Source organism: Salvelinus fontinalis, chromosome 38 (genome assembly GCF_029448725.1).
Source record: "Salvelinus fontinalis isolate EN_2023a chromosome 38, ASM2944872v1, whole genome shotgun sequence".
Lineage (NCBI taxonomy): Eukaryota > Metazoa > Chordata > Actinopteri > Salmoniformes > Salmonidae > Salvelinus > Salvelinus fontinalis.
In genome coordinates, this window is record NC_074702.1 from 16,658,569 (window position 1) to 16,682,568 (window position 24,000).

A 24,000-nucleotide genomic window follows, 5' to 3' on the forward strand; every position below is an offset into this window, starting at 1 on the left:
TGGTTCACAATAGCTCTGGTGCTGAGGAGAGGCTGACATTTGTGGGTCTGGGAGTGCTTGACAACGGCTAAGATGCACTGACATTTGGGAAAGTGTCCAGCAGAGTACTCAACGCTGTTCTATCTTTCTATCAACCAAAAACAGAAAAGAGATGGAACACTACATCATTTTCCATGTTAACATTATATTAATCTAACATCTACCATTTATCATGGTATTTTGAAGAAAGACAAAGAAGGAGAAAGGAGAGAGAGAGAGAGAATTAGAGAATGAGAGAATGAGAGAGCGAGAGAGAAAGAGACAATTAGAACGAGAGAGAATGTGGAGGAAGAGGGCTTAGGGAGATACATACAGTAGAGAAGGAGGGAGACAGGCAAAGGTTTGAATAAAGGATAGACCTGGTACCATAAATGCCACTGTTCTGTGGTCAGTCTCTGGTGGCTTTCAGTCAGTCAGTGCAACATCTTCAAATCTCCACCTCAGACAGACAGACAGACAGACAGACAGACAGACAGAAAGGCAGACAGGCAGGCAGACAGGCATGCAGGCAGGCAGGCAGGCAGACAGGCATGCAGGCAGGCAGGCAGGCAGACAGCCAGACAGACAGCCAGACAGGCAGAAAGGCAGACAGGCAGGCAGACAGGCAGACAGACACAGACAGAAAGGCAGACAGGCAGGCAGGCAGGCAGGCAGGCAGGCAGACAGACAGGCATGCAGGCAGGCATGCAAGCAGGCAGGCAGGCAGGCAGGCAGACATATCCCCATAGTACACACAGTACACAACTGTGCTGCTGTTGATCTTGAAAAGGAACAAATTGTTCTGAACACACAGAACAGAGAAAATAACAGAAAAACAGCATTTCAGATTTTTAGGGCACAGTCATTGTACAGGCATTTTAAAATGCCAGCAGTCCCTCTCCTAGTGATATTATTGTTCTTTCTTCTTCTGTAAGGAAATATTTCTTAGATGTATAGTTTTAGAACAAGATCTACATTTATGCCTGAATATAATACCTTAGGTGTGTGAGACACTCCCTCCCTCCCTCCCTCCCTCCCTCCCTCCCTCCCTCCCTCCCTCCCTCTCTGTTACACCCCAGCTGTGATAAAGATGGAACATGCTCTGGGAGCGCGTCATGCTACACTTCTCGTTCTGCTGCACTGCTATTCTGACACTGATCGCCATCAAACTGTCAACATCGGAGGGAGACGGAAAGGAGGTGTGTGTGTGTGTGTGTGTGTGTGTGTGTGTGTGTGTGTGTGTGTGTGTGTGTGTGTGTGTGTGTGTGTGTGTGTGTGTGTGTGTGTGTGTGTGTGTGTGTGTGTGTGTGTGTGTGTGTGTGTGTGTGTGCGAGGGTGGTGATAGTGGTCTACCTTATTTTTCCGCATAAATAATTTTCACTCCACCAAAATGAGCAACGAGCTGAAGCTGGATTTCCTATTAATTTCCCCTCTGTGTTTTTTCTCTGAGAGGAAATTGAGATAGATGATGTTTCATCTTTACTCTGGTTGGCCTGTCATGACCAGTCTGAGAGGAGAGAGGCATTAGGCGTTTCCTGGTTTGTGTGTGCGTGTGCGGTTGCGTGTGAGGATTAGATAGGATCTTTAGTCAAGTCACTGAGAGGGATCAGGCTGAAAGACACATTGGCACAGCAACTCACTGACAGGAGGAGGTTAGAGGAACAGCAACTCACTGACAGGAGGAGGTTAGAGGAACAGCAACTCACTGACAGGAGGAGGTTAGAGGAGCAGCAACTCACTGACAGGAGGAGGTTAGAGGAGCAGCAACTCACTGACAGGAGGAGGTTAGAGGAACAGCAACTCACTGACAGGAGGAGGTTAGAGGAACAGTAACTCACTGACAGGAGGAGGTTAGAGGAACAGCAACTCACTGACAGGAGGAGGTTAGAGGAACAGCAACTCACTGACAGGAGGAGGTTAGAGGAACAGTAACTCACTGAGTTTAGAGGAAAGGACAGAGACCATATTGACGTTTAACGTTCTCCTCTTGGTAAACCAGTAATGGTAATCAGATCCAGGTGTTTCTCTGCCCTTTAACTTCTTATACCCTTTCAACTCAGCAGGATGAGTATGTTGGCAATTTGCAATGCAATCGTTTACTGTTAGAAGCCATTACTGTGACACTGTGCGGTAGTTCTGCATATTTGCCAGAACACTTTTTGTTATCATTCATGAGCACATTTGCTAAGCTGTAAAAAGTCCAGTGTTGCAACTTGTTATAACATCAACGTGAGTCAGAAACCAAAAACACTCACAACGTACGTACGTACACACACACACACACACACACACACACACACACACACACACACACACACACACACACACACACACAGACGCTCACACACACACACACACACACACACACACACACACACACACACACACACACACACACACACACACACACACACACACACACACACACACACGAACACACACACACACAGACGCGCACACACACACACACACACACACACACACACACACACACACATATTTGTATTCCCCCTGTCTCTGTCATTATGAATCTTTGAACTATGTGTGTTGTGCTGAGCTTTAAAGCCTGTAGTCTTGTTGAGTCCCTCAGCTCAATGTGCGCAGGGCCCCACAGCCCAGAAGCAGCAAGCGTTGGGCGGCTACAGTCGCTATTTTAGCAAACCAAACATTATTAATGCGACCAATTGACTGGATTACTGAGCACATTCATCAAAGATAGCCTCTCCGGCTCTCCGCTCCTCTCCGCAGCCCAACAAGAACACACATGCTTGCCAAGATAGCAGCAAGTGTAGCAATTGATTTCAGACCGGCACAAGGTATTAAAAAAGAAAACAGACTACTTTAAAATGGAGTGTGTTGTTTATTTTCATGAGTTCAACCAAATGAAGGGAAATTTAATTCTGCCTAAAACTAATGTACTGATGGTGATGTATTCATTCTATCCTCAACTGGACAAAGCTGAGCTTTTATAGGAAAAAGTGATAAAAAAAACAAGCTTTGGTACAGAAGAGTAAATCTGAAATTCTATGGCACCCTATCCCCTATCTAGTATACTACTTTTTATCAGAGACTTATGTAAATAGGGTGTTGGTATAGGGATTAGTGTGCCATGTCAGACTCATTTAGTGAGGGTGATTGAGGCTAAGTCTATTCTAGGCCTTCAGTGAGACTCAGGTAATCAGGTCTAGACTTATTTCTTATCACAATGCTATTGCACTCATTGTTATAGAAACTTTTTGTTTGTGTCAATTTAACATTCTGGTCACCCTAAACTTGCACGATAAGCACTATCTATCTTATCCCTCTACGCAGAATTTCTCATAATTATATTTGTCTGCAGGCACACTCAGCGGGGTTCTCAGAAAACCGTAAATATCCCCTTTCCCCTGAAACCGGATGTGGGGACCTGTGTCAGGTGTTTATTTGACACCCGCTACGTCAGGTTAGGCTGCAGGAGATGGCTGGCTTTGACCGAGCCCGTTGATTATACACTGAACAAAAATATAAATGCAACATGTAAAGTGTTGGTCCCAGAAATGTTCTATATGGACAAAAAATCTTATTTCTCACAAATTGTGTGCACAAATGTGTTTACATCCCTGTTAGTGAGCATTTCTCCTTTGCCAAGATAATGCATCCACCTGACAGGTGTGGCATATTAAGAAGCTGATTAAACTACATGATCAATACACACGCGTACAACACAATGCTAGGGACAAAAAAAGGCCACTGTAAAATGTGCAGTTTTGTTACACAACGCAATGCCACAGAGGGAGCAGGCAATTGGCATGCTGACTGCTGGATTGTCCACCATAGCAGTTGCCAGATAATTGAATGTTAATTTCTCTACCATAAGCTAGAGAACATCGTTTTAGAGAATTTAGTGGGACTTCCAACCGGCCTCACATCTGCAGACCGTGTATGGCGTTGTGTGGGTGAGTGGTTTGCTGATGTCAGCGAGTGTCCCATGGTGGCGGTGGGGTTATGGTATGGGCAGGCATAAGCTATGGACAACCAACAAAATTACATTTTATCTATGGCAATTTTAATGCACAGAGATACCGAGATGAGATCCCATTGTCGTGCCATTCATCAGCCACCATCACCTCATGTTTCAGCATGATAATGCACGGTCCCATGTTGCAAGGATCTGTACACAATTCCTGGAAGCTGAAAATGTCCCAGTTCTTCCATGGCCTGTATACTCACTAGACATTGAGCATGTTTCCCGCCTGTATCCAGCAACTTCGAACAGGGATTGAAGAGGAGTGGGAAAACATTCCACAGGCCACAATCAACAGCCTGATCAACTCTATGAAGGACTCTATGTTTCGTGCTGTTTGAGGCAAATGGTGGTCACACCAGATACTGACTGGCTTTCTGATCAACCTTTTTTTTAGGTATCTGTGACCTATTTCTTAGGTATCTGTGACCTATTTTTTAGGTATCTGTGACCAACAGATGCATATATGTATTCCCAGTCATGTGAAATCCATAGATTGGTGCCTAATGAATCTATTTCAATTGACTTATTTCCTTATATAAACTGTAAATCTTTGAATTGTTGCATGTTGCGTTTATATTTTTGTTCAGTATACTGTATATTGACATTCCAAAGTATTATCAGTTTGGCCCAAAGATATGATTGACTTAGTCTACAGGAGTTGATGCTGATGCATCTCTTCCAAAGGAAACAAACACGGTACAGACCAGAGGAGGCTGGTGGGAGGAGCTATAGGAGGACAGAATCATTGTAATGGCTGGAATGGAATTAATGGAACAGAGTCAAAAGTGGTTCCCACATGTTTGATGTGTTTGATAGCATTCCATTTAATCCATTCCAGCCATTACAATAAGCGTGTCCTCCTATAGCTCCTCCTAAAATCGTCCAGACTCCTCTGGTGCAGACTCCTCTGGTGCAGACTCCGCTGGTGCAGACTCCGCTGGTGCAGACTCCGCTGGTGCAGACTCCGCTGGTGCAGACTCCACTGGTGCAGACTCCACTGGTGCAGACTCCACTGGTGCAGACTCCTCTGGTGCAGACTCCACTGGTGCAGACTCCTCTGGTGCAGACTCCACTGGTGCAGACTGATTGTGAAGTAGGAATTCTGAAATAAATGTCCTCACTGTAAACTGCGTTTATTTTCAGCAAACTTAACATGTGTAAATATTTGTATGAACATAACAAGATTCAACATCTGAGACATAAACTGTTCCACAGACATGTGACTAACAGACATTGAAAAATGTGTCCCTGAACAAAGGAGGGGTCAAAATCAAAAGTAACAGTCAGTATTTGGTGTGGCCACCAGTTGCATTAAGTATTGCAGTGCATCTCCTCCTCATGGAATGCACCAGATCTGCCAGTGCTGTAAGATGTTACCCCACTCTTCTACCAAGGCACCTGAAAGTTCCCGGGACATTTCTGGGGGGAATGGCTCTAGCCCTCACCCTCCGATCCAACAGGTCCCAGACATGCTCAATGGGATTGAGATCCGTGCTCTTCGCTGGCCGTGGCAGAACCCTGACATTCCTGTCTTGCAGGAAATCACTCACAGAGGAGTAGTATGGCTGGTGGCATTATCATGCTGGAGGGTCATGTCAGGATGAGCCTGCAGGAAGGGTACCACATGAGGGAGGAGGATGTCTTCCCTGTAACACACAGCGTAGAGATTGCATGCAATGACAACAAGCTCAGTCCGATGATGCTGTGACACACCGCCCGAGACCATGACGGACCCTCCACCTCCAAATCAATCCCGCTCCAGAGTACAGGCCTCGGTGTAACGCTCATTCCTTCTACGATAAACGCAAATCCAACCATCACCCCTGGTGAGACAAAACCTCAACTCATCTGTGAAGAGCACTTTTTGCCAGTCCTGTCTGGTCCAGCAATGGTGGGTTTGTGCCCATAGGTGACGTTGTTGCCGGTGATGTCTGGTGAGGACCTGACTTACAACAGGCCTACAAGTCCTCAGTCCAGCCTCTATCAGCCTATTGCAGACAGTCTGAGCACTGATGGAGGGATTGTGCGTTCCTGGTGTAACTCGGACAGTTGTTGTTGCCATTCTGTACCTGTCCCGCAGGTGTGATATTCGGATGTACCGATCCTGTGCATTTGTTGTTACACGTGGTCTGCCACTGCGAGGACGATCAGCTGTCCGACCTGTCTTCCGGTAGCGCTGTCTTAGGCATCTCACAGTACGGACATTGCAATTTATTGCCCTGGCCACATCAACAGTCCTCATGCCTCCTTGCAGCATGTCTAAGGCACATTCACGCAGATGAGCAGGGACACTAGGCATCTTTCTTTTGGTGTTTTTCAGAATCAGTAGAAAGACCTCTTTAGTGTCCTAAGTTTTCATAACTCTGACCTTAATTGCCTACAGCTTACAGACGAGCTGTTAGTGTCTTAATGACCGTTCCACAGGTACATGTTCATTAATTGTTTATGGTTCATTGAACAAGCATGGGCAACAGTGTTTAAACCCTTTAGAATGAAGATCTGTGAAGTTATTTGGATTTTTACGAATTATCTTTGAAAGACAGGGTCCTAAAATAGGTAAAAACATTTTTTGCTGAATGTATTACAAATATTTGGTTTGAGGCAACTCAATGACAATATTGATCAGCTTTTGGAGAGCTCAGCGCTTTCCTATCAAAGCTGATTGATCAGCTAAGAAATATGAATGTCACTACCATTCATCTCTATTTGGTTTTCATATTGCAGTTAGAGGATGATGAATTATCCTTTGTCCACATGTCTGTCAGTATTGTCACAAGCCGGCTCATAGCCTGTGACAAAAATGAGGGGACACGAACAACAGGTATAGGCCAATTAAAAGTGTTCTTTATTATAAACAAAACTATTAACTTTAAACTAAGAAAAAGGAATGAGGTGTGGAAGTATCATAATGTAAGGTGTATGTAAAGTGGATGGATGCGTGAATATGTGTGTGTGAACATGACTGAGTGAAACTATGCAAAACTACAAAGGAACAAACAAAACAGGATCATACCTGGAGGAGCTGAGAGAGAGAGAGAGATTAGTGAAGCAGCAGTTTAAATACCCTGAGCCCAGGTGACTCCAATCCCTAATGACCCTCCTCTGCCTGCAGGAGGAACCGCCCCCTGCACTGCAGAGGAGGAGCCGTGACAGTATGATGTGGCCAAACATGCTTTCTGAGATTTAAATGAGGCTATACACTCCCTTCTTGGCACAGAAAGATGTGGATGATGTGATGACATTGATCGCCGCGCTGGTATCCTTGTTGGATTAATAATTCAGGGATGCTGAAGACCGAATTGATCATTAATTAGGGGTGTTAATAGTGATGGGTTTTGATGGATGTTTGGGCGGAGGAAGACCCAGTAGTCTGATCACAGAACACATGTCACCAGCTGAGAGGGAAAGGGCATTCTCCAGTACCCACACTGATCCATTCTCCACTACCCACACTGATCCATTCTCCAGTACCCACACTGATCCATTCTCCAGTACCCACACTGATCCATTCTCCAGTACCCACACTGATCCATTATCCAGTACCCACACTGATCCATTATCCAGTACCCACACTGATCCATTCTCCAGTACCCACACTGATCCATTCTCCACTACCCACACTGATCCATTCTCCAGTACCCACACTGATCCATTCTCCAGTACCCACACTGATCCATTCTCCAGTACCCACACTGATCCATTATCCAGTACCCACACTGATCCATTCTCCACTACCCACACTGATCCATTCTCCAGTACCCACACTGATCCATTATCCAGTACCCACACTGATCCTTCTCCAGTACCCACACTGATCCATTCTCCAGTACCCACACTGATCCATTCTCCAGTACCCACACTGATCCATGCTCCAGTACCCACACTGATCCATTCTCCAGTACCCACACTGATCCATTATCCAGTACCCACACTGATCCATTCTCCAGTACCCACACTGATCCATTCTCCAGTACCCACACTGATCCATTATCCAGTACCCACACTGATCCATTCTCCAGTACCCACACTGATCCATTCTCCAGTACCCACACTGATCCATTCTCCAGTGACCACACTGAATCATTCTCCAGTGCCCACACTGATCCATTCTCCAGTGTCTAGACCAGGGGCCGTATGTATCAACTGTCTCAGAGTAGGAGTGCTGATTTAGTATCAGGTCCCCCAAGACATGTCATTTTATTTATTGCCTAAACTGCCTAAACTGATCTTGAATAAGCACTCTTAGATACTTGGTACATACTCCAGAGTATATACACTTGGCTCCAGAGTATATACACTACCGGTCAAAAGTTTTAGAACACCTACTCAAGGATTTTTCTTAATTTTTACAATTTTCTACATTGTAGAACAATAGTTAGGTCATAAAAACTATGAAACAACACACATGGAATCATGTAGTAACCAAAAAAGTGTGAAACAAATCAAAATATATTTTATAGTTGAGATTCTTCAAATAGCCACCCTTTGCCTTGATGACAGCTGTGCACACTCTTGGCATTCTCTCAACCAGCTTCACCTGGAATGCTTTTCCAACAGTCTTGAAGGAGTTCCCACATATGCTGAGAACTTGTTGGCTGCTATTCCTTCACTCTGCGGTCCGACTCCCAAACCATCTCAATTTGGTGTAGGTCAGGGGATTGTGGAGGCCAGGTCATCTGATGCAGCACTCCACTGTCCTTCTTGGTAAAATAGCCCTTACACAGCCTGGAGGTGTGTTGGGTTATTGTCCTGTTGAAAAACAAATGATTGTCCCACTAAGCCAAAAACCAGATGGAATTCCGTGTCGCTGCAGAATGCTGTGGTAGTCATGCTAGTTAAGTGTGCTCTGAATTCTAAATAAATCACAGACAGTGTCATCAGCAAAGCACCCCCACACCATAACACCTCCTCCTCCATGCTTTACGGTTGGAACATCACATATGGAGATCATTCTTTCACCCACACGCGTCTCACAAAGACACGGCGGGTTGAAACCAAAAAATCTCACATTTTGACTCCAGACAAAAGGATACATTTCCACCGGTCTAATGTCCATTGCTCATGTTTCTTGGCCCAAGTAAGTCTCTTCTTCTTATTGGTGTCCTTTAGTTGATGTTTTTTTAAAGCAATTCGACCATGAAGTTCTGATTCACACAGTCTCCTCTGAACAGTTGTTGATGTTGAGATGTCTGTTACTTGAACTCTGTAAAGCATTTATTTGGGCTGCAATTTCTGAGGCTGGAACTAATGAATTTATCCTCTGCAGCAGAGGTAACTCTGGGTCTTCCATTCCTGTGGCGGTCCTCATGAGAGCCAGTTTCATCATAGCGCTTGATGTTTTTTGGGACTGCACTTGAAGAAACTTTCCAAGTTCATGAAATGTTCCGTATTGACTGACCTTCATGTCTTAAAGTAAGGATGGACTGTCATTTCTCTTTGCTTATTTGAGCTGTTCTTGCCATAATATGGTAGGGCTATCTTCTGTATACCACCCCTACCTTGTCACAACACAACTGATTGCCTCAAATGCATTAAGAAGGAAAGAAATTCCACAAAGGAACTTTTAACAAGGCACACCTGTTAATTGAAATGCATTCCAGGTGACTACCTCATGAAGCTGGTTGAAAGAATATCACGATTGTGCAAAGCCGTCATCAAGACAAAGGGTGGCTATTTGAAGAATCTCAAATATAAAATATATTTTGACTTGTTAAACACTTTTTTCATTACTACATGATTCCATGTGTGCTATTTCATCGTTTTAATGTCCACTATTATTCTACAATGTAGAAAAAAATTAAAAAGTAAAGATAAACCCTTGAATGAGTAGGTGTTTTAAAACTTTTGACCGGTAGTGAAGGTCTACAATACCATGGTGCCAACAGCAGCAGGATACAGCCTTCATTTGTGGCGACTCAAACGGTGGTACATGTTTTTTGTGACAAACTATAGCTTGAGGTTTTGTTTTTGGATCTGTTCTGGGACAGAGCTGAAGAGGATCTGTTTGGCTAGGTCGGGCGACACGGCTCTGTGAACTCTGTGATTGGTCGGAGTAGCTCTGCTGTGGTCAGTTTGAGTCTGTTAATGTCATTTCCCCAGATTGATGAAGTGTTGATTGATGTGATTCTCTCCTGCACACACACACACACACCCACACACGCACACCTTTATGACCTCTGGCTTGTATGTTTTGGGGATCAACATTATGGTGATTTTGCTCTTATTTCCTCTTCGTCAGGTATTATGAGAGCTGTCACCTCTGTAGTGGATATCAGATCTCTGTCTGCTGTAAGCTCTGTGGATCTATGGGCTTATAGTATCAAATCAAAGAACCTTACAAGGCACCAGTCAGCAGGGGGACTAGTTACTCGCTGGGTGGAACTCAATATGTCACTGTTATTATCTGGATGTCAAAATTCAATGAAAGCCCTCTAAGGGTGCACAACATGATTTTTGTGTGTGAAAATGGGGCAGCCATTTTACATAGGCCTTGCTTAACGTTAGTCTCACCTGTTCTCCTAACTACCCCTTCACTGCTAACCACACCCTCTTACATTCATCCCCACAATTTCATTTAGACTAGCTTCCTCATTGTCATATTCACACTACACATAGACCTGTACCTATCCATACACTCATTATCGCTTGTAATCGTATTATACTATTAAGTCATTGTGTTAACCTTTCACCCACCTATACCATACCCATACCACTTCATTCAATTCATCAGTACTGTATGTATGGTACTCATACATTGACCTTCAGTTCAATCTGCTTTCTACATTGCTCACATTTTTCATGTGAATGCATACTTATCGTAACCTGTAATACAAAGGTGTTACACATTACACATATTCATATTCATCACCTACTCCCTCTGTCACGTCTTCGCATTAATCTGTCCAGTCTGATTCATCTTCTTCTTTCACATTCACATGGTCGGTCAGTCGTTTAGTCATTCACTCGCTTCTCTTCTCTCCTCTTTCTTTCAATTGAGCCACAGAGACATTCTCTTCTCAGCAAGAAACGGTGCTTCTCTCATGTGAACGGAGCGATTCCGAAAGCTCAGGATTCCAATTATAGTACATCCCGATTAACTGATGCTTATTAATTCCCTCCAACTCATTATGGCATGCAAAATAGAGCTCTCCCACGAATACTAATGAGAGAGGAGAGAAACTTTTCCTGACTTGTGTCTTGTTGCTGCTTCTGCAAGTGTCCCGGTCCTCTTTAGTTGCTGCTCTGCAAGGGTCCCGGTCCTCTTTAGTTGCTGCTCTGCAAGGGTCCCGGTCCTCTTTAGTTGCTGCTCTGCAAGGGTCCCGGTCCTCTTTAGTTGCTGCTCTGCAAGGGTCCCGGTCCTCTTTAGTTGCTGCTTCTGCAAGTGTCCTGGTCCTCTGTTTAGTTACTGCTCTGCAAGGGTCCCGGTCCTCTGTTTAGTTGCTGCTTCTGCAAGGGTCCCGGTCCTCTGTTTAGTTGCTGCTCTGCAAGTGTCCCGGTCCTCTGTTTAGTTGCTGCTTCTGCAAGCGTCCCGGTCCTCTGTTTAGTTGCTGCTTCTGCAAGCGTCCCGGTCCTCTGTTTAGTTGCTGCTTCTGCAAGCGTCCCGGTCCTCTGTTTAGTTGCTGCTTCTGCAAGTGTCCCGGTCCTCTGTTTAGTTGCTGCTTCTGCAAGCATCCCGGTCCTCTGTTTAGTTGCTGCTTCTGCAAGCGTCCCGGTCCTCTGTTTAGTTGCTGCTTCTGCAAGTGGCCCGGTCCTCTGTTTAGTTGCTGCTTCTGCAATTGTCCCGGTCCTCTGTTTAGTTGCTGCTTCTGCAAGTGTCCCGGTCCTCTGTTTAGTTGCTGCTTCTGCAAGTGGCCTGGTCCTCTGTTTAGTTGCTGCTTCTGCAAGTGTCCCGGTCCTCTGTTTAGTTGCTGCTTCTGCAAGTGGCCCGGTCCTCTGTTTAGTTGCTACTTCTGCAAGTGTCCCGGTCCTCTGTTTAGTTGCTGCTTTTTGAGTTTTATAGTATGAGTAAATAAACCATAGAATCTACTGACAGCTTCCTCTGACAGACCGACAGACTGTGAGCCAACGGGTCAGGCCAGGGGGCTAACCCAAACAAAACACTTCAATCTCCCGCCGCTGTGCTCCAGCGCTCCCTAAGGGCTTGATTGATTGATCCGCCGGCCAATCAGGGCACATTGATCTAAGAGTTCCACCCACTCCCCTCACAAGCATCTCCGGCAGCCATTCATCTGTTGGCTGTCAGATGAATACACTGGAGGGCCGTTGGCTATATAGCCAGCACTTTTAAACACACTTTCCACTCCAGTCTTTCTGAAGAGAGGGCATCACTCTACAGTACATTACAGGAGTTTCTCTTACAGTAGTACATCCCCCTGGATCAGATTCCTGTTGGAAACTGTCCAAGCCTTAACGTGTCTGAAAGCTTTTGCTTCAGTCATGTGTCAGTGTTAAAAAGTACCCCCAGCTGATGTGATTTGCAAAATATCTGCCTCATTTTATTGTCAATAGTAAGGTCTCGATGGACTTGATGGAATTATAATTTCTATATCTTTTCTATATCTTGTGAATTGTGTTTGATTAACCTTTCTATTTAAATTAGGATATTGTTGAATTATGAGTAAAAGACAGAACAGGATAATCACACACAAGTGTATATGTAATGAGTCAAGAACAATCCTCTCAACATTAAATGTGATTTCATCAACCACGTTGTTCAATTACTGTACTAACCAACTGTCTCTTGTTTTCAGGAGGAATATTTGAGTCCATTGAGTCGGGGCCGTCAGGTGCCGAGGAACTAGCCTTTAAATTTGCTTTAAATACAATCAACAGGAACAGAACCCTACTGCCAAACACAACGCTAACATACGACATCCAGCGGATAAACATCTACGACAGCTTCGAAGCCTCCAGAAAAGGTCAAGTATTATGAATACAATTCAGACAGCTGCATTCACACCCAGAATCATGACTGGTGCTGGTCTCCTGCAACAATATTCATAGATATTCAACATTCAAGTGTTAAAATATACAAATATTCATCTGACGTTTGCTTGCTATTTGTGTGACTCTCCTATCTTATTTAGCATTGTTAGTGCGTTTCCACCCACCCAGTGAATGTGGGCTCATGCGTAGTTCAGTGGTTGGATTGGGACAATTATAATCAGGCGTAGAAAGAGTATTCCGTATCCCAAATGGCAACCTATTCCCTTTAGGCTTTATAGTGCACTACTTTTGATTAGGGCTCATCGGCTGGCACATAGGAATCTGGTCAAAAGTAGTGCCCTATATGGGAATAGGTTGCTGTTTGGAATGCATCCATTGTCTGTGCAGTTGAAACGTAAACCAAGACAATTGATTGGTTTCTGCAAAGGACTCAGCAGTAATACTAATTCACAGAGCTGGTTGTCTCCCTGGAGACAGGTTTATAAACTGCAATAATCTATAGTTTTACTGGTTGCATTAGGCCTGACATCTCGAAGGTTGAATCTAAAATGGCACCCTTTTTCCGATTTAAGTGCACTACTTTTGTCCAGCGTCCATAGGGCAACCCCATAAAGGTCTGTTCAAAAGTAGAACACTATTGGGAAAAGGGTGCTTTTTCATACACATCCAAAGTTTCTTATTGATTACTGGCCATTATATCCTTTTTCTGTGATTGAAGCGTTTTCTCCTTTCATCAAAATAAGTCATTTGAATGCAGAATGTTGTTGTTACAAACTGTTGTCATTCGTTTCATATATTATGCAGGCCTACTGTGTATAGATCTTCCTCATACATTTTACACTATCACTGGCTTCTTTCCAAATATACTTCATGATGGTCATTCAAAACCATACGAACGGACAGCTTGCCATAGTGGAGTGGGAAATCCATGATTTATCCTCCAGGAACTAACAGCAGCATGTCATATAATACTGAATAAACCACTGAATAAAGGACTAACTGAACGCTGTCTCCTCCCCCAGCCTGCGACCAACTATCTCTGGGGGTGGCGGCCATCTTCGGCCCCTCCCACAGCTCGTCAGCCAATGCGGTCCAGTCCATCTGTAACGCGCTTGGCGTGCCCCACATCCAGACCAAATGGAAGCACCAGGTGTCTGACAACAGGGACTCCTTCTACGTCAGCCTCTACCCAGACTTCTCCTCTCTCAGCCGGGCCATTCTGGACCTGGTTCACTTCTTCAAGTGGAAGACAGTCACCGTTGTCTATGATGACAGCACAGGTAAGACCCCTGGCCACTTACAGTACCTCACACCTTCATGATCAATGACGACAACACAGCAAGGCTCACATCCTGTCTGTCCAGCCACTGTGCCTAGAAAGCATAGAAATAGAATGAATAGAACAGGCTTGGAACCACCTCATTGCAGTTCTGTGCCTCATAACTTCACAGTCACAGTGGTCTATGACCACAGAACAGGCTCAGTCACAGTGGTCTATGACCACAGAACAGGTTCAGTCACAGGGGTCTATGACCACAGAACAGTTTCAGTCACAGTGGTCTATGACCACAGAACAGTTTCAGTCACAGTGGTCTATGACCACAGAACAGTTTCAGTCACAGTGGTCTATGACCACAGAACAGTTTCAGTCACAGTGGTCTATGACCACAGAACAGTTTCAGTCACAATAGTCTATGACCACAGAACAGTTTCAATCGCAGTGGTCTATGACCACAGAACAGTTTCAGTCACAATGGTCTATGACCACAGAACAGTTTCAGTCGCAGTGGTCTATGACCACAGAACAGTTTCAGTCGCAGTGGTCTATGACCACAGAACAGTTTCAGTCGCAGTGGTCTATGACCACAGAACAGTTTCAGTCACAGTGGTCTATGACCACAGAACAGTTTCAGTCACAGTGGTCTATGACCACAGAACAGTTTCAGTCACAATGGTCTATGACCACAGAACAGTATCAATCGCAGTGGTCTATGACCACAGAACAGTTTCAGTCGCAGTGGTCTATGACCACAGAACAGTTTCAGTCGCAGTGGTCTATGACCACAGAACAGTTTCAGTCACTGATCACTTATGTACTGTATCTCACACCTTCCATCACCCCTACTTTTTCTCACAGTGATTCCAACAGTTTAGTGAGTTACAGTAGACAGACCATGGTACTGGCCTGGCAGCATAAGGGCTGTGGGTTCGATACTCGGATGGGCCGCATATACTAAATATACAGTATATCCGTCGTTGTCAACAGTTCTGTTCTGCTAAATTACCATATCAAAAAACCCAAAAGGCCATCCACCTTCACCGGTAATATAGACTATGATTATAGTCCTGTACAGTAGAGTAGCCCTGTAGCCCTACCCCCCCATTCGTCCCCAGATGGCCAGTGTTCCAGTGTTACAACAGCAGGCAGCAAACGTCTCAGCGTGCAGGGTACATGTGCCATATGCCAGAGGTCGGGAGGGAGCCAGCCTCAGAACAGGATGTCTGTGTGTGTGTGTGTGTGCGTTTGTGTGTTAGTCCAGGCTCAGGACAACACTGCCAGGTCTTCACATGCTCTCAGAAACACACTTTGCTTTCAATTTAATTCAGTTTAAATCTATTTCCCCAAAAACTACAACCAACTAAACAAAACAAAATAGAAACCAGAGAAGTGTCCAAAACCACTTTTTGGGTAAATGAAAGTTTACAGGTTTCAATATGTTCATCCTGTACCTAATACTTAATATTTTAGATATTGAGTAAGGCATTGCATTGAAATGAATATGCAATGTCTAAGTATGGCTTCTCTACGGCCTCTGCATGATGAATCAATGCTTAGGGTAGAGACAGACAGCCCATCGCAGTATGGAATGCAGATCACAATGCATGTAGTGTCACGCCCTGACCTTAGAGAGCCGTTTTATTTCTCTATTTGGTTAGATCAGGATGTGATTAGGGTGGGCATTCTATGTTGTTTGTTTCTATGTTTTGGCCGGGTATGGTTCTCAATCAGGGACAGCTGTCTATCGTTGTCTCTGATTGGGATTCATACTTAGGCAGCCTGTTTTGCCACCTTAGGTTGTGGGATGTTGTTTTTGTTAGCTCTGTGAAGCCTACGGAATGTGACGTTTGTTATTCTTTTGTTATTTTGTTTGGTGTTCTGAGTCAATAAAGAATCATGAACACGTGCCACGCTGCACCTTGGTCCACTTCTTCCGCCGAGCGTTACATGTAGACCTATCATCTCATCATGGTAACTTTTCTTCTAGTGATAGGTAGGCCTACATTTGCTGCAGCATAGTCTATGCTACACTAATATAAAGACTGAATGCGTGTCTAATTTACCCATGTGCACTGGCTTTCGGGGTCACCTTGGTTTTTAATTGTAAAAGTTATTATTTTAATAATTGCAGCTGCAGAGTTTTAAAACAGCCTATCACTCGAATATCATTGCTTTATATCAGTGCACGTGCGAGCACTCTTGCAGTCTTTCTCTCCATCAACTCCATCCAAAACAGATAATCCTGTTCTAGATTGATATATTGCCCTATATATAGATGTCCTAGCATTTCAGATAATATATTCAATGCAGTATTAGCCTTATATTTAGCTAATTAATGATGGATTATGCATAATAAGCTTCTAACTTATAGCCTCTGTCTCTTGTGCAATACGCACACACCTGTGCTCCGCTGGCCTCTCTCCTTAAATAACGCTCCTTAGCTCTTGGAGTCCCATGCAAGAAAAGCTAGACTAGAACAGCTTGCTAGACATCATATATTTCAAAATTAAAATCTAATTCGCTAGCCTATACTTGTAACTTTGTAGTAGGCTGCATATGCTGCACCAGAATCGCATATTCTCTTCTGCTTTATCATGGTTTGAACGATGTGTGTAATTCAAGTCCATTTAATACAGTATAATACAATGAGTACAGTAATACAGTTCACACTGAAAAAGGTTAGCCTACTGGAGCTAGTTTAATTTATTTACCCAACAGAGCATATAGCTAGCTACATTTATATGGGCTTTTATGTTTTTCCTTCATGCATAATCTGCAGTAGGCTATATCATATATGTATTGGATAATGGCACAATATTTAGGGAATTTTTGGTCTTGGGCTCATTAAATGTCCTTAATGTGTGGCTTAAGGACATTTACTCAATATTTAATATATGGCTCATCAGGCTCAGGTAGCATCAGGCTTGAATTTTCATGCTGATCAAAGCTCTAATCAAATCCAGACATATTTATATGCTTTATGATGCCTTTGAAGGACACTTCTGGTTTTGGCGGGAAATACCAGGTTAACAGGGAGAAAAGTGATTTATTTTCCGAATGGCACATTTGTAAAATAACGGGAAAATATTCAACCCTACTGTGTGTGTGTATTTGTGTGTAGGCTCAGCCCCGATTTGTCTTCTCTGTCACCTGGAGCTGCATGGTAAATGGTCCAGGTACACAAGGAAAGCACAAAGGACAATGGCCAAGGACTTGTCAGCCCTTCCCCCTCTGAGGGGCCAAAATACATCTCTCTGTTACAGTATCCAGAGGACTGACTATTAAATGTGTGAATAATTATATAGTGTCCATGACTCTGAAGGCATATGTATGTGTAACGGTCCTGACCTGTTTTATGTTGTTTTTGTATGTGTTTATGGTCAGGGCGTGTGTTTTGGGTGGGCAGTCTATGTTTTCTGTTTCTATGTTGGTTTTGGGTTGCCTGGTATGGCTCTTAATTAGAGGCAGGTGTTTTGCGTTTTCCTCTAATTGAGAGTCATATTTAGGTAGGGTGTTCTCACTGTTTGTTTGTGGGTGATTGTCTTCCGTATCTGTGTTATGTCTTGCACCATACGGGACTGTTCGGTTGTTCGTTTCGTTTCGATGTAGTCTGTTCCTGTCCGTGAGTTTTACGTTTTAGTTAAGTAAGTTCATGTTCAGGTTTTTTCGTCTACGTCGTTTTCTTGTTTTGTTTTTCGTGTGTGCCATCGTCGTGTTTAAATAAAAGATGGCTTATTTCCCGAATGCTGCATTTTGGTCTGATGATCCTTCTCTCCTCTCCTCATCTGAGGATGAGGAGAACGACAGCCCTTACAGAATCACCCACCAAACTAGGACCAAGCGGCAAGGGAGTGCTCAACAGAGCAACAAGGACTCCTGGACTTGGGAGGAGATCCTGGACGGTAGAGGACCCTGGGCTCAGCCAGGGGAATATCGCCGTCCCAAGGCGGAGTTGGAAGCAGCGAAGGCAGAGAGGCGCTGGTATGAGGAGGCAGCGCGGCGACGCGGTTGGGAGCCCGTGAGTCAGACCCAAAAATTTCTTGGGGGGGGGGGGGGGGGGCACACGAGGAGTGTGGCAAAGCCGGGTAGGATACCCGAGCCAACTCCCCGTGCTTACCGTGGAGGTAGAAGGCGTCGTACTGGTAAGACACCGTGTTATGCGGTAAAGCGCACGGTGTCCCCAGTACGCGTGCTTAGCCCAGTGCGGGCTATTCCACCTTGCCGCACTGGGAGGGCTAAGTTGGGCATCGAGCCGGATGTCATGAAGCCGGCCCAACGTATCTGGCCTCCAGTACGTCTCCTCGGGCCGGCATACATGGCACCAGCCTTACAGGTGGTGTCCCCGGTTCGCCTGCATAGCCCAGTGCGGGCTATTCCACCTCGCCGCACTGGCAGGGCTACGGGGACCATTCAACCTGGTAGGGTTGGGGAGGCTCGGTGCTCAAGAGCACGTGTCCTCCTTCACGGTCCGGTAGACCCGGTGCCACCTCCATGTACCAGTCCTCCGGTGGCAGCCCCCCGTACCAGGCTGTCTCTCCGGGTTCTCTCTCCAGCTGTTTCCTCCTCTCCAGCGCAGCCAGTGCCTAGACCACGCACCAGGCTGTCTCTCCTTCTCCTCCCTACAGAGCCGTCCTGCCATGACCAGCCAGAGCCGTCCTGCCATGACCAGCCAGAGCCGTCCTGCCATGACCAGCCAGAGCCGTCCTGCCATGACCAGCCAGAGCCGTCCTGCTATGACCTGCCAGAGCCGTCCTGCTATGACCTGCCAGAGCCGTCCTGCTATGACCTGCCAGAGCCGTCCTGCTATGACCTGCCAGAGCCGTCCAGCCAGGGCCTGCCAGAGCCGTCCAGCCAGGGCCTGCCAGAGCCGTCCAGCCAGGGCCTGCCAGAGCCGTCCAGCCAGGACCTGCCAGAGCCGTCCAGCCAGGACCTGCCAGAGCCGTCCAGCCAGGACCTGCCAGAGCCGTCCAGCCAGGACCTGCCAGAGCCGTCCAGCCAGGACCTGCCAGAGCCGTCCAGCCAGGACCTGCCAGAGCCGTCCAGCCAGGACCTGCCAGAGCCGTCCAGCCAGAGCCGTCCAGCCAGGACCTGCCAGAGTCCGTCCAGCCAGGACCTGCCAGAGTCCCTCAGCCAGGACCTGCCAGAGTCCCTCAGCCAGGACCTGCCAGAGTCCCTCAGCCAGGACCTGCCAGAGTCCCTCAGCCAGGACCTGCCAGAGTCCCTCAGCCAGGACCTGCCAGAGTCCCTCAGCCAGGACCTGCCAGAGTATCTCAGCCGGGACCTGCCCCTTGTCCCGGTGCTGCCCCTTATCCCGGTGCTGCCCCTTATCCCGGTGCTGGTCCTTATCCTGGTGCTGCCCCTTATCCTGGTGCTGCCCCTTGTCCCGGTGCTGCCCCTTGTCCCGGTGCTGCCCCTTGTCCCAGTGCTGCCCCTTGTCCCGGTGCTGCCCCTTGTCCCGGTGCTGCCCCGTCTCCCGGTGCTGGCCGTTCATTTAGGGGATGTTAGTTTTAGGGTGGTCATTGGGAGGGGAAGACAGAAGCGGGGAGTGACTATGGTGGTGTGGGGACAGCGTCCAGAGCCGGAGCCAGCACCGTGGTCAACTGCCCACCCAGACCCTCCCCTGGACTTTGTGCTGGTGCGCCCGGCGTTCGCACCTTGAGGGGGGGGTTCTGTAACGGTCCTGACCTGTTTTATGTTGTTTTTGTATGTGTTTATGGTCAGGGCGTGTGTTTTGGGTGGGCAGTCTATGTTTTCTGTTTCTATGTTGGTTTTGGGTTGCCTGGTATGGCTCTTAATTAGAGGCAGGTGTTTTGCGTTTTCCTCTAATTGAGAGTCATATTTAGGTAGGGTGTTCTCACTGTTTGTTTGTGGGTGATTGTCTTCCGTATCTGTGTTATGTCTTGCACCATACGGGACTGTTCGGTTGTTCGTTTCGTTTCGATGTAGTCTGTTCCTGTCCGTGAGTTTTACGTTTTAGTTAAGTAAGTTCATGTTCAGGTTTTTTCGTCTACGTCGTTTTCTTGTTTTGTAATTTTGAAAGTGTTTTGTTTTTCGTGTTGCCATCGTCGTGTTTAAATAAAAGATGGCTTATTTCCCGAATGCTGCATTTTGGTCTGATGATCCTTCTCTCCTCTCCTCATCTGAGGATGAGGAGAACGACAGCCCTTACAGTATGCATGTACTGTATGTATGATCTCTGTGGTAACTTGTTTATCTGTACAGGGTGAACTCTAAATTACTCTATTCGAAGGGATTTTATGGTCCACTCAGGAATGATGTCTTATTAAATTGGTCTCATCCCCCACGCGAGCCTTTAAATACTGTGACACCCTGGTGGTCAGGTTACACTGTAAACTTGGTATCGTTTGATTGGTCAATGTGGTTGGTTTTGAGTTGAAAGAGTTACACCTTCAGATGTTATCAATGGAATGAAATGCCTTTGTTCTCTCTATTATCCTGTATCCAGTCCATGGAGGAAGGTTGTATGATCAATTCTCATTTCCTAGGCTTCTAGGCCTCTGGCCTAATAGGCATCTCTTTGTTCATGCTTTGTCTTCTAAGTAAACCTTAGGATCTATGTGCCTAGAAGTATGCTTTGTTAACATCAGTATTGCCTTGTAGACTTTATTCCTTGTATGTGAATCCATTCATTGTACAATGTTAATTAAATATCTGCCTTTGATATAGAGAAATCTCAGACTAATTCTTGTTAGTCAAAGTCAACTTATTGCCTAATGCTTGCTTCTATATTTTAATTATCTTTATGGAGTCAGATATACATTTTAATAGGCTAAATGCATAGTCTTATTACAAGTTGCATGTGAGGTATATATAATACTATTATTACCCCACTACATGTGTGCCCTGCAGGTTTTCTACAGCCCTTGTTCAGAAGGGCTTGGTGTGAGATAGGCATCATTGGGGAAGCATTGATTCTGGCTGTTCCATAACACCCTGTTAATGAAGGTGTTAGTGGATGTAGCAGCTTGACACGGGGTGAGCCAATAGATAGTGAATAAATGCATGTGCTCATTGAGCCAAAGGTTGAAGATATCAGGATGAGAAGGAAGGAGACCTGAATGGGATGTTTGGAATGATGCAGGTAATACAATCAAATCAAATCATACTTTATTTGTCACATGCACCAAATACAACAAGTGTAGACCTTGAAATGCTTACTTACAAGCCCTTAACCAACAATGTAGTTCAAGAAGAGATAATAAAATATTTACCAAATAAACTAAAGTAAAATAAAATAAAAAGTAACACAATAACATAACAATAACGAGGCTATATACAGAGGGTACTGGTACTGAGTCAGTGTGCGGGGGTACAGGTTATAGGTAATTTACTCCTGAGGTGCTGACTTGCTGCACCCTCGACAACTACTGTGATTATTATTATTTGACCATGCTGGTAATTTATGAACATTTGAACATCTTGGCCATGTCCTGTTATAATCTCCACCCGGCACAGCCAGAAGAGGACTGGCCACCCATAGCCTGGTTCCTCTCTAGGTTTCTTCCTAGGTTTTGGCCTTTCTAGGGAGTTTTTCCTAGTCACCGTTCTTCTACACCTGCATTGCTTGCTGTTTGGGGTTTTAGGCTGGGTTTCAGTACAGCACTTTGAGATATCAGCTGATGTAAGAAGGGCTATATAAATACATTTGATTTGATTTGATTTAATTTGTACATGTAGGTGGGGGTGAAGTGACTATGCATAGATAATAAACAGCAAGTAGCAGCAGTGTACAAAACATTCTCACATAGGTGTTATTTTTGTCCAGGTAGGAAAGGGCAGTGTGGAGTGCGATTGATTAATCTTCTATTAAACAGGGAAATGTGTAGGCCTGCTTACTTTGCCTGTTTTTATGTGTGTGAAAACATATTGTCCAACATATTAGATAAGCCCTATATTGCCATGTAATTCTCTCAGAAGGGACTCCTTTATTCTAAGCCATGTTTCATTCACACCCCAATTGCCCTACTGCTGTTGCCTCAGAGTGGAACAGGAAACAGCTTTCTCATTGGGCTGTTTCTCCATGAACCAGAGAGCATACAAGTAAATCAATACCCATAATGACCCTCTTCTAACAGATCAACTTTGTAGTGGTACAAAGGCAATGGCATCTACACTCTCTGTTGTGGTGGTAGTATTCCTAGCCACACATCACAATGTTATGGGAGTCATGTTACACTGGAGTTGTGTTGGATAGTGAAGGAGAGATGGAGACGGTGGAATGCACCATGGTGCAGGGATAGTGTGGTTACTCCTATAAATATTCCCCCCAGTCCCAGTCCCAGCCTCCCTTCCTTCATTGATGGTGGGAGGGAGAGAGTGACAGTTTAATCAACCTGGCTCTATGTTTATGGCCCGGTTTCCTTGACAACATCCTCCGACTGCAAGAGGTGAGGTGGTAGAGGTGGTATACTAGAGGGGTGGTCCCTAAGAGCAAAGAAAGTTTTAACGACCCAATGACCAGCCACTCCATCCAACATCCACTCCATCCAACACCACTCTATAGCCATCACTCAGTTTTCCTCTATATAGATGTCAGCAAGGATCCCTTCGAGAATTCCTATGTTTGCATTTTATGACAGAACAAAACAATATATATTAAAAAAAACAACACAACAAAAACCATTATTGAAATGTACACCGCATGACTCTTCTGAGGAAAAGGCCATTTACTTTGTGTCAAATGGGTGTCATTCTGTTATGGGAGAGGTTTTGACCCATATCTGCCTGACATTTTTTTGTAATTGTGTTAGTTGAAAGGTCAGCCTAAACCCCAGTGTGGCAAAATGTTTACAGAGGAGTGGCTGATTGCCTTGTTGTAATCAAAAAGGGGTTGTTTTATTTCATTATATTTTTGGCAGAACGATTTGGCATTTGAAAAAAAGGCATTTCTTATTTGCTAGTCTATTTATTTGTGTGTTGTGAGTGTGTCTCCTTGTGTGTGTGCACATACGTCCAAGCGTGCGTCCATCCGTGCGTGTGTGTGCAGTGTGTGTGTGTGTGTTTGCTTAGGCTGAGAGACATTTAAGTGTACTTGAGACTGAGTCAAGTTGAGTGGAAGTGATTGGCTCTAGAGTCCCAGGACCCCTTCAGTAATCTGTTTCAATTTGATGTGTGTGAGTGAAAACACACACCAGCCGCACCATTCCCATCATACGCTCCACTACCACACTGCAGATTGTTTAGAAAGCCCCGCTAACTGTCGTTCTACTAAATGCCATGATAATTCAGCTTTGGCTGCATCGGGATAATAGGTACTGCTGTGATGATGTAGATTGCGAAATGCCATTTTCATAAACGCTGTGATCATTTGGATTTTCCAAGTGATTTTAATCACTTTGGTTGTACTTTTTGCTTCTCTGTTACTGTGCATTGAATTCTGTTGGTCTGGAGAGGTTTTATTTGGTTTTCTCTCAAGTGCTGTATGTTTCATAGTAGGGTTAAAGTACTGTAGTTACTGTAGTTTAAAGGATATCTTCCTAAAATGGGATGTTTTTACAGTGAACAGGAACAATTTGAAAATAGAAATAGACATAAAAAGAACGTGTAGCCTACTTCCACATTTATTTGTTTTTGTAAACTTTTAAGATTGTTTTATTGAACCTGTCACGTCAGTGTTGTTGGTGACATGCAATGTTAATTAAAGTCCACCAGCTGTTTGGAACTCCGACAAGATGTTATTGTGCCGACTACGCCATGCAGAGCAACAGACGACCAGATGTTCCAGGGAACT

At 45.0% G+C, this 24,000-nt stretch overlaps 1 protein-coding gene across 2 annotated transcripts in view; it reads left to right on the forward strand.

Moving 5' to 3' along the window:
* The window catches only part of LOC129837977 (glutamate receptor ionotropic, kainate 2), a 325,529-nt gene that overhangs the window by 75,302 nt on the left and 226,227 nt on the right, over positions 1-24,000 (forward strand). For both annotated transcript variants that reach the window (XM_055904582.1, XM_055904583.1), the window contains exons 3-4: positions 12,775-12,942; positions 13,993-14,250. In XM_055904582.1, coding sequence (XP_055760557.1) covers positions 12,775-12,942; positions 13,993-14,250 — 426 coding nt within the window. The remainder of the gene's footprint in view (positions 1-12,774; positions 12,943-13,992; positions 14,251-24,000) is intronic.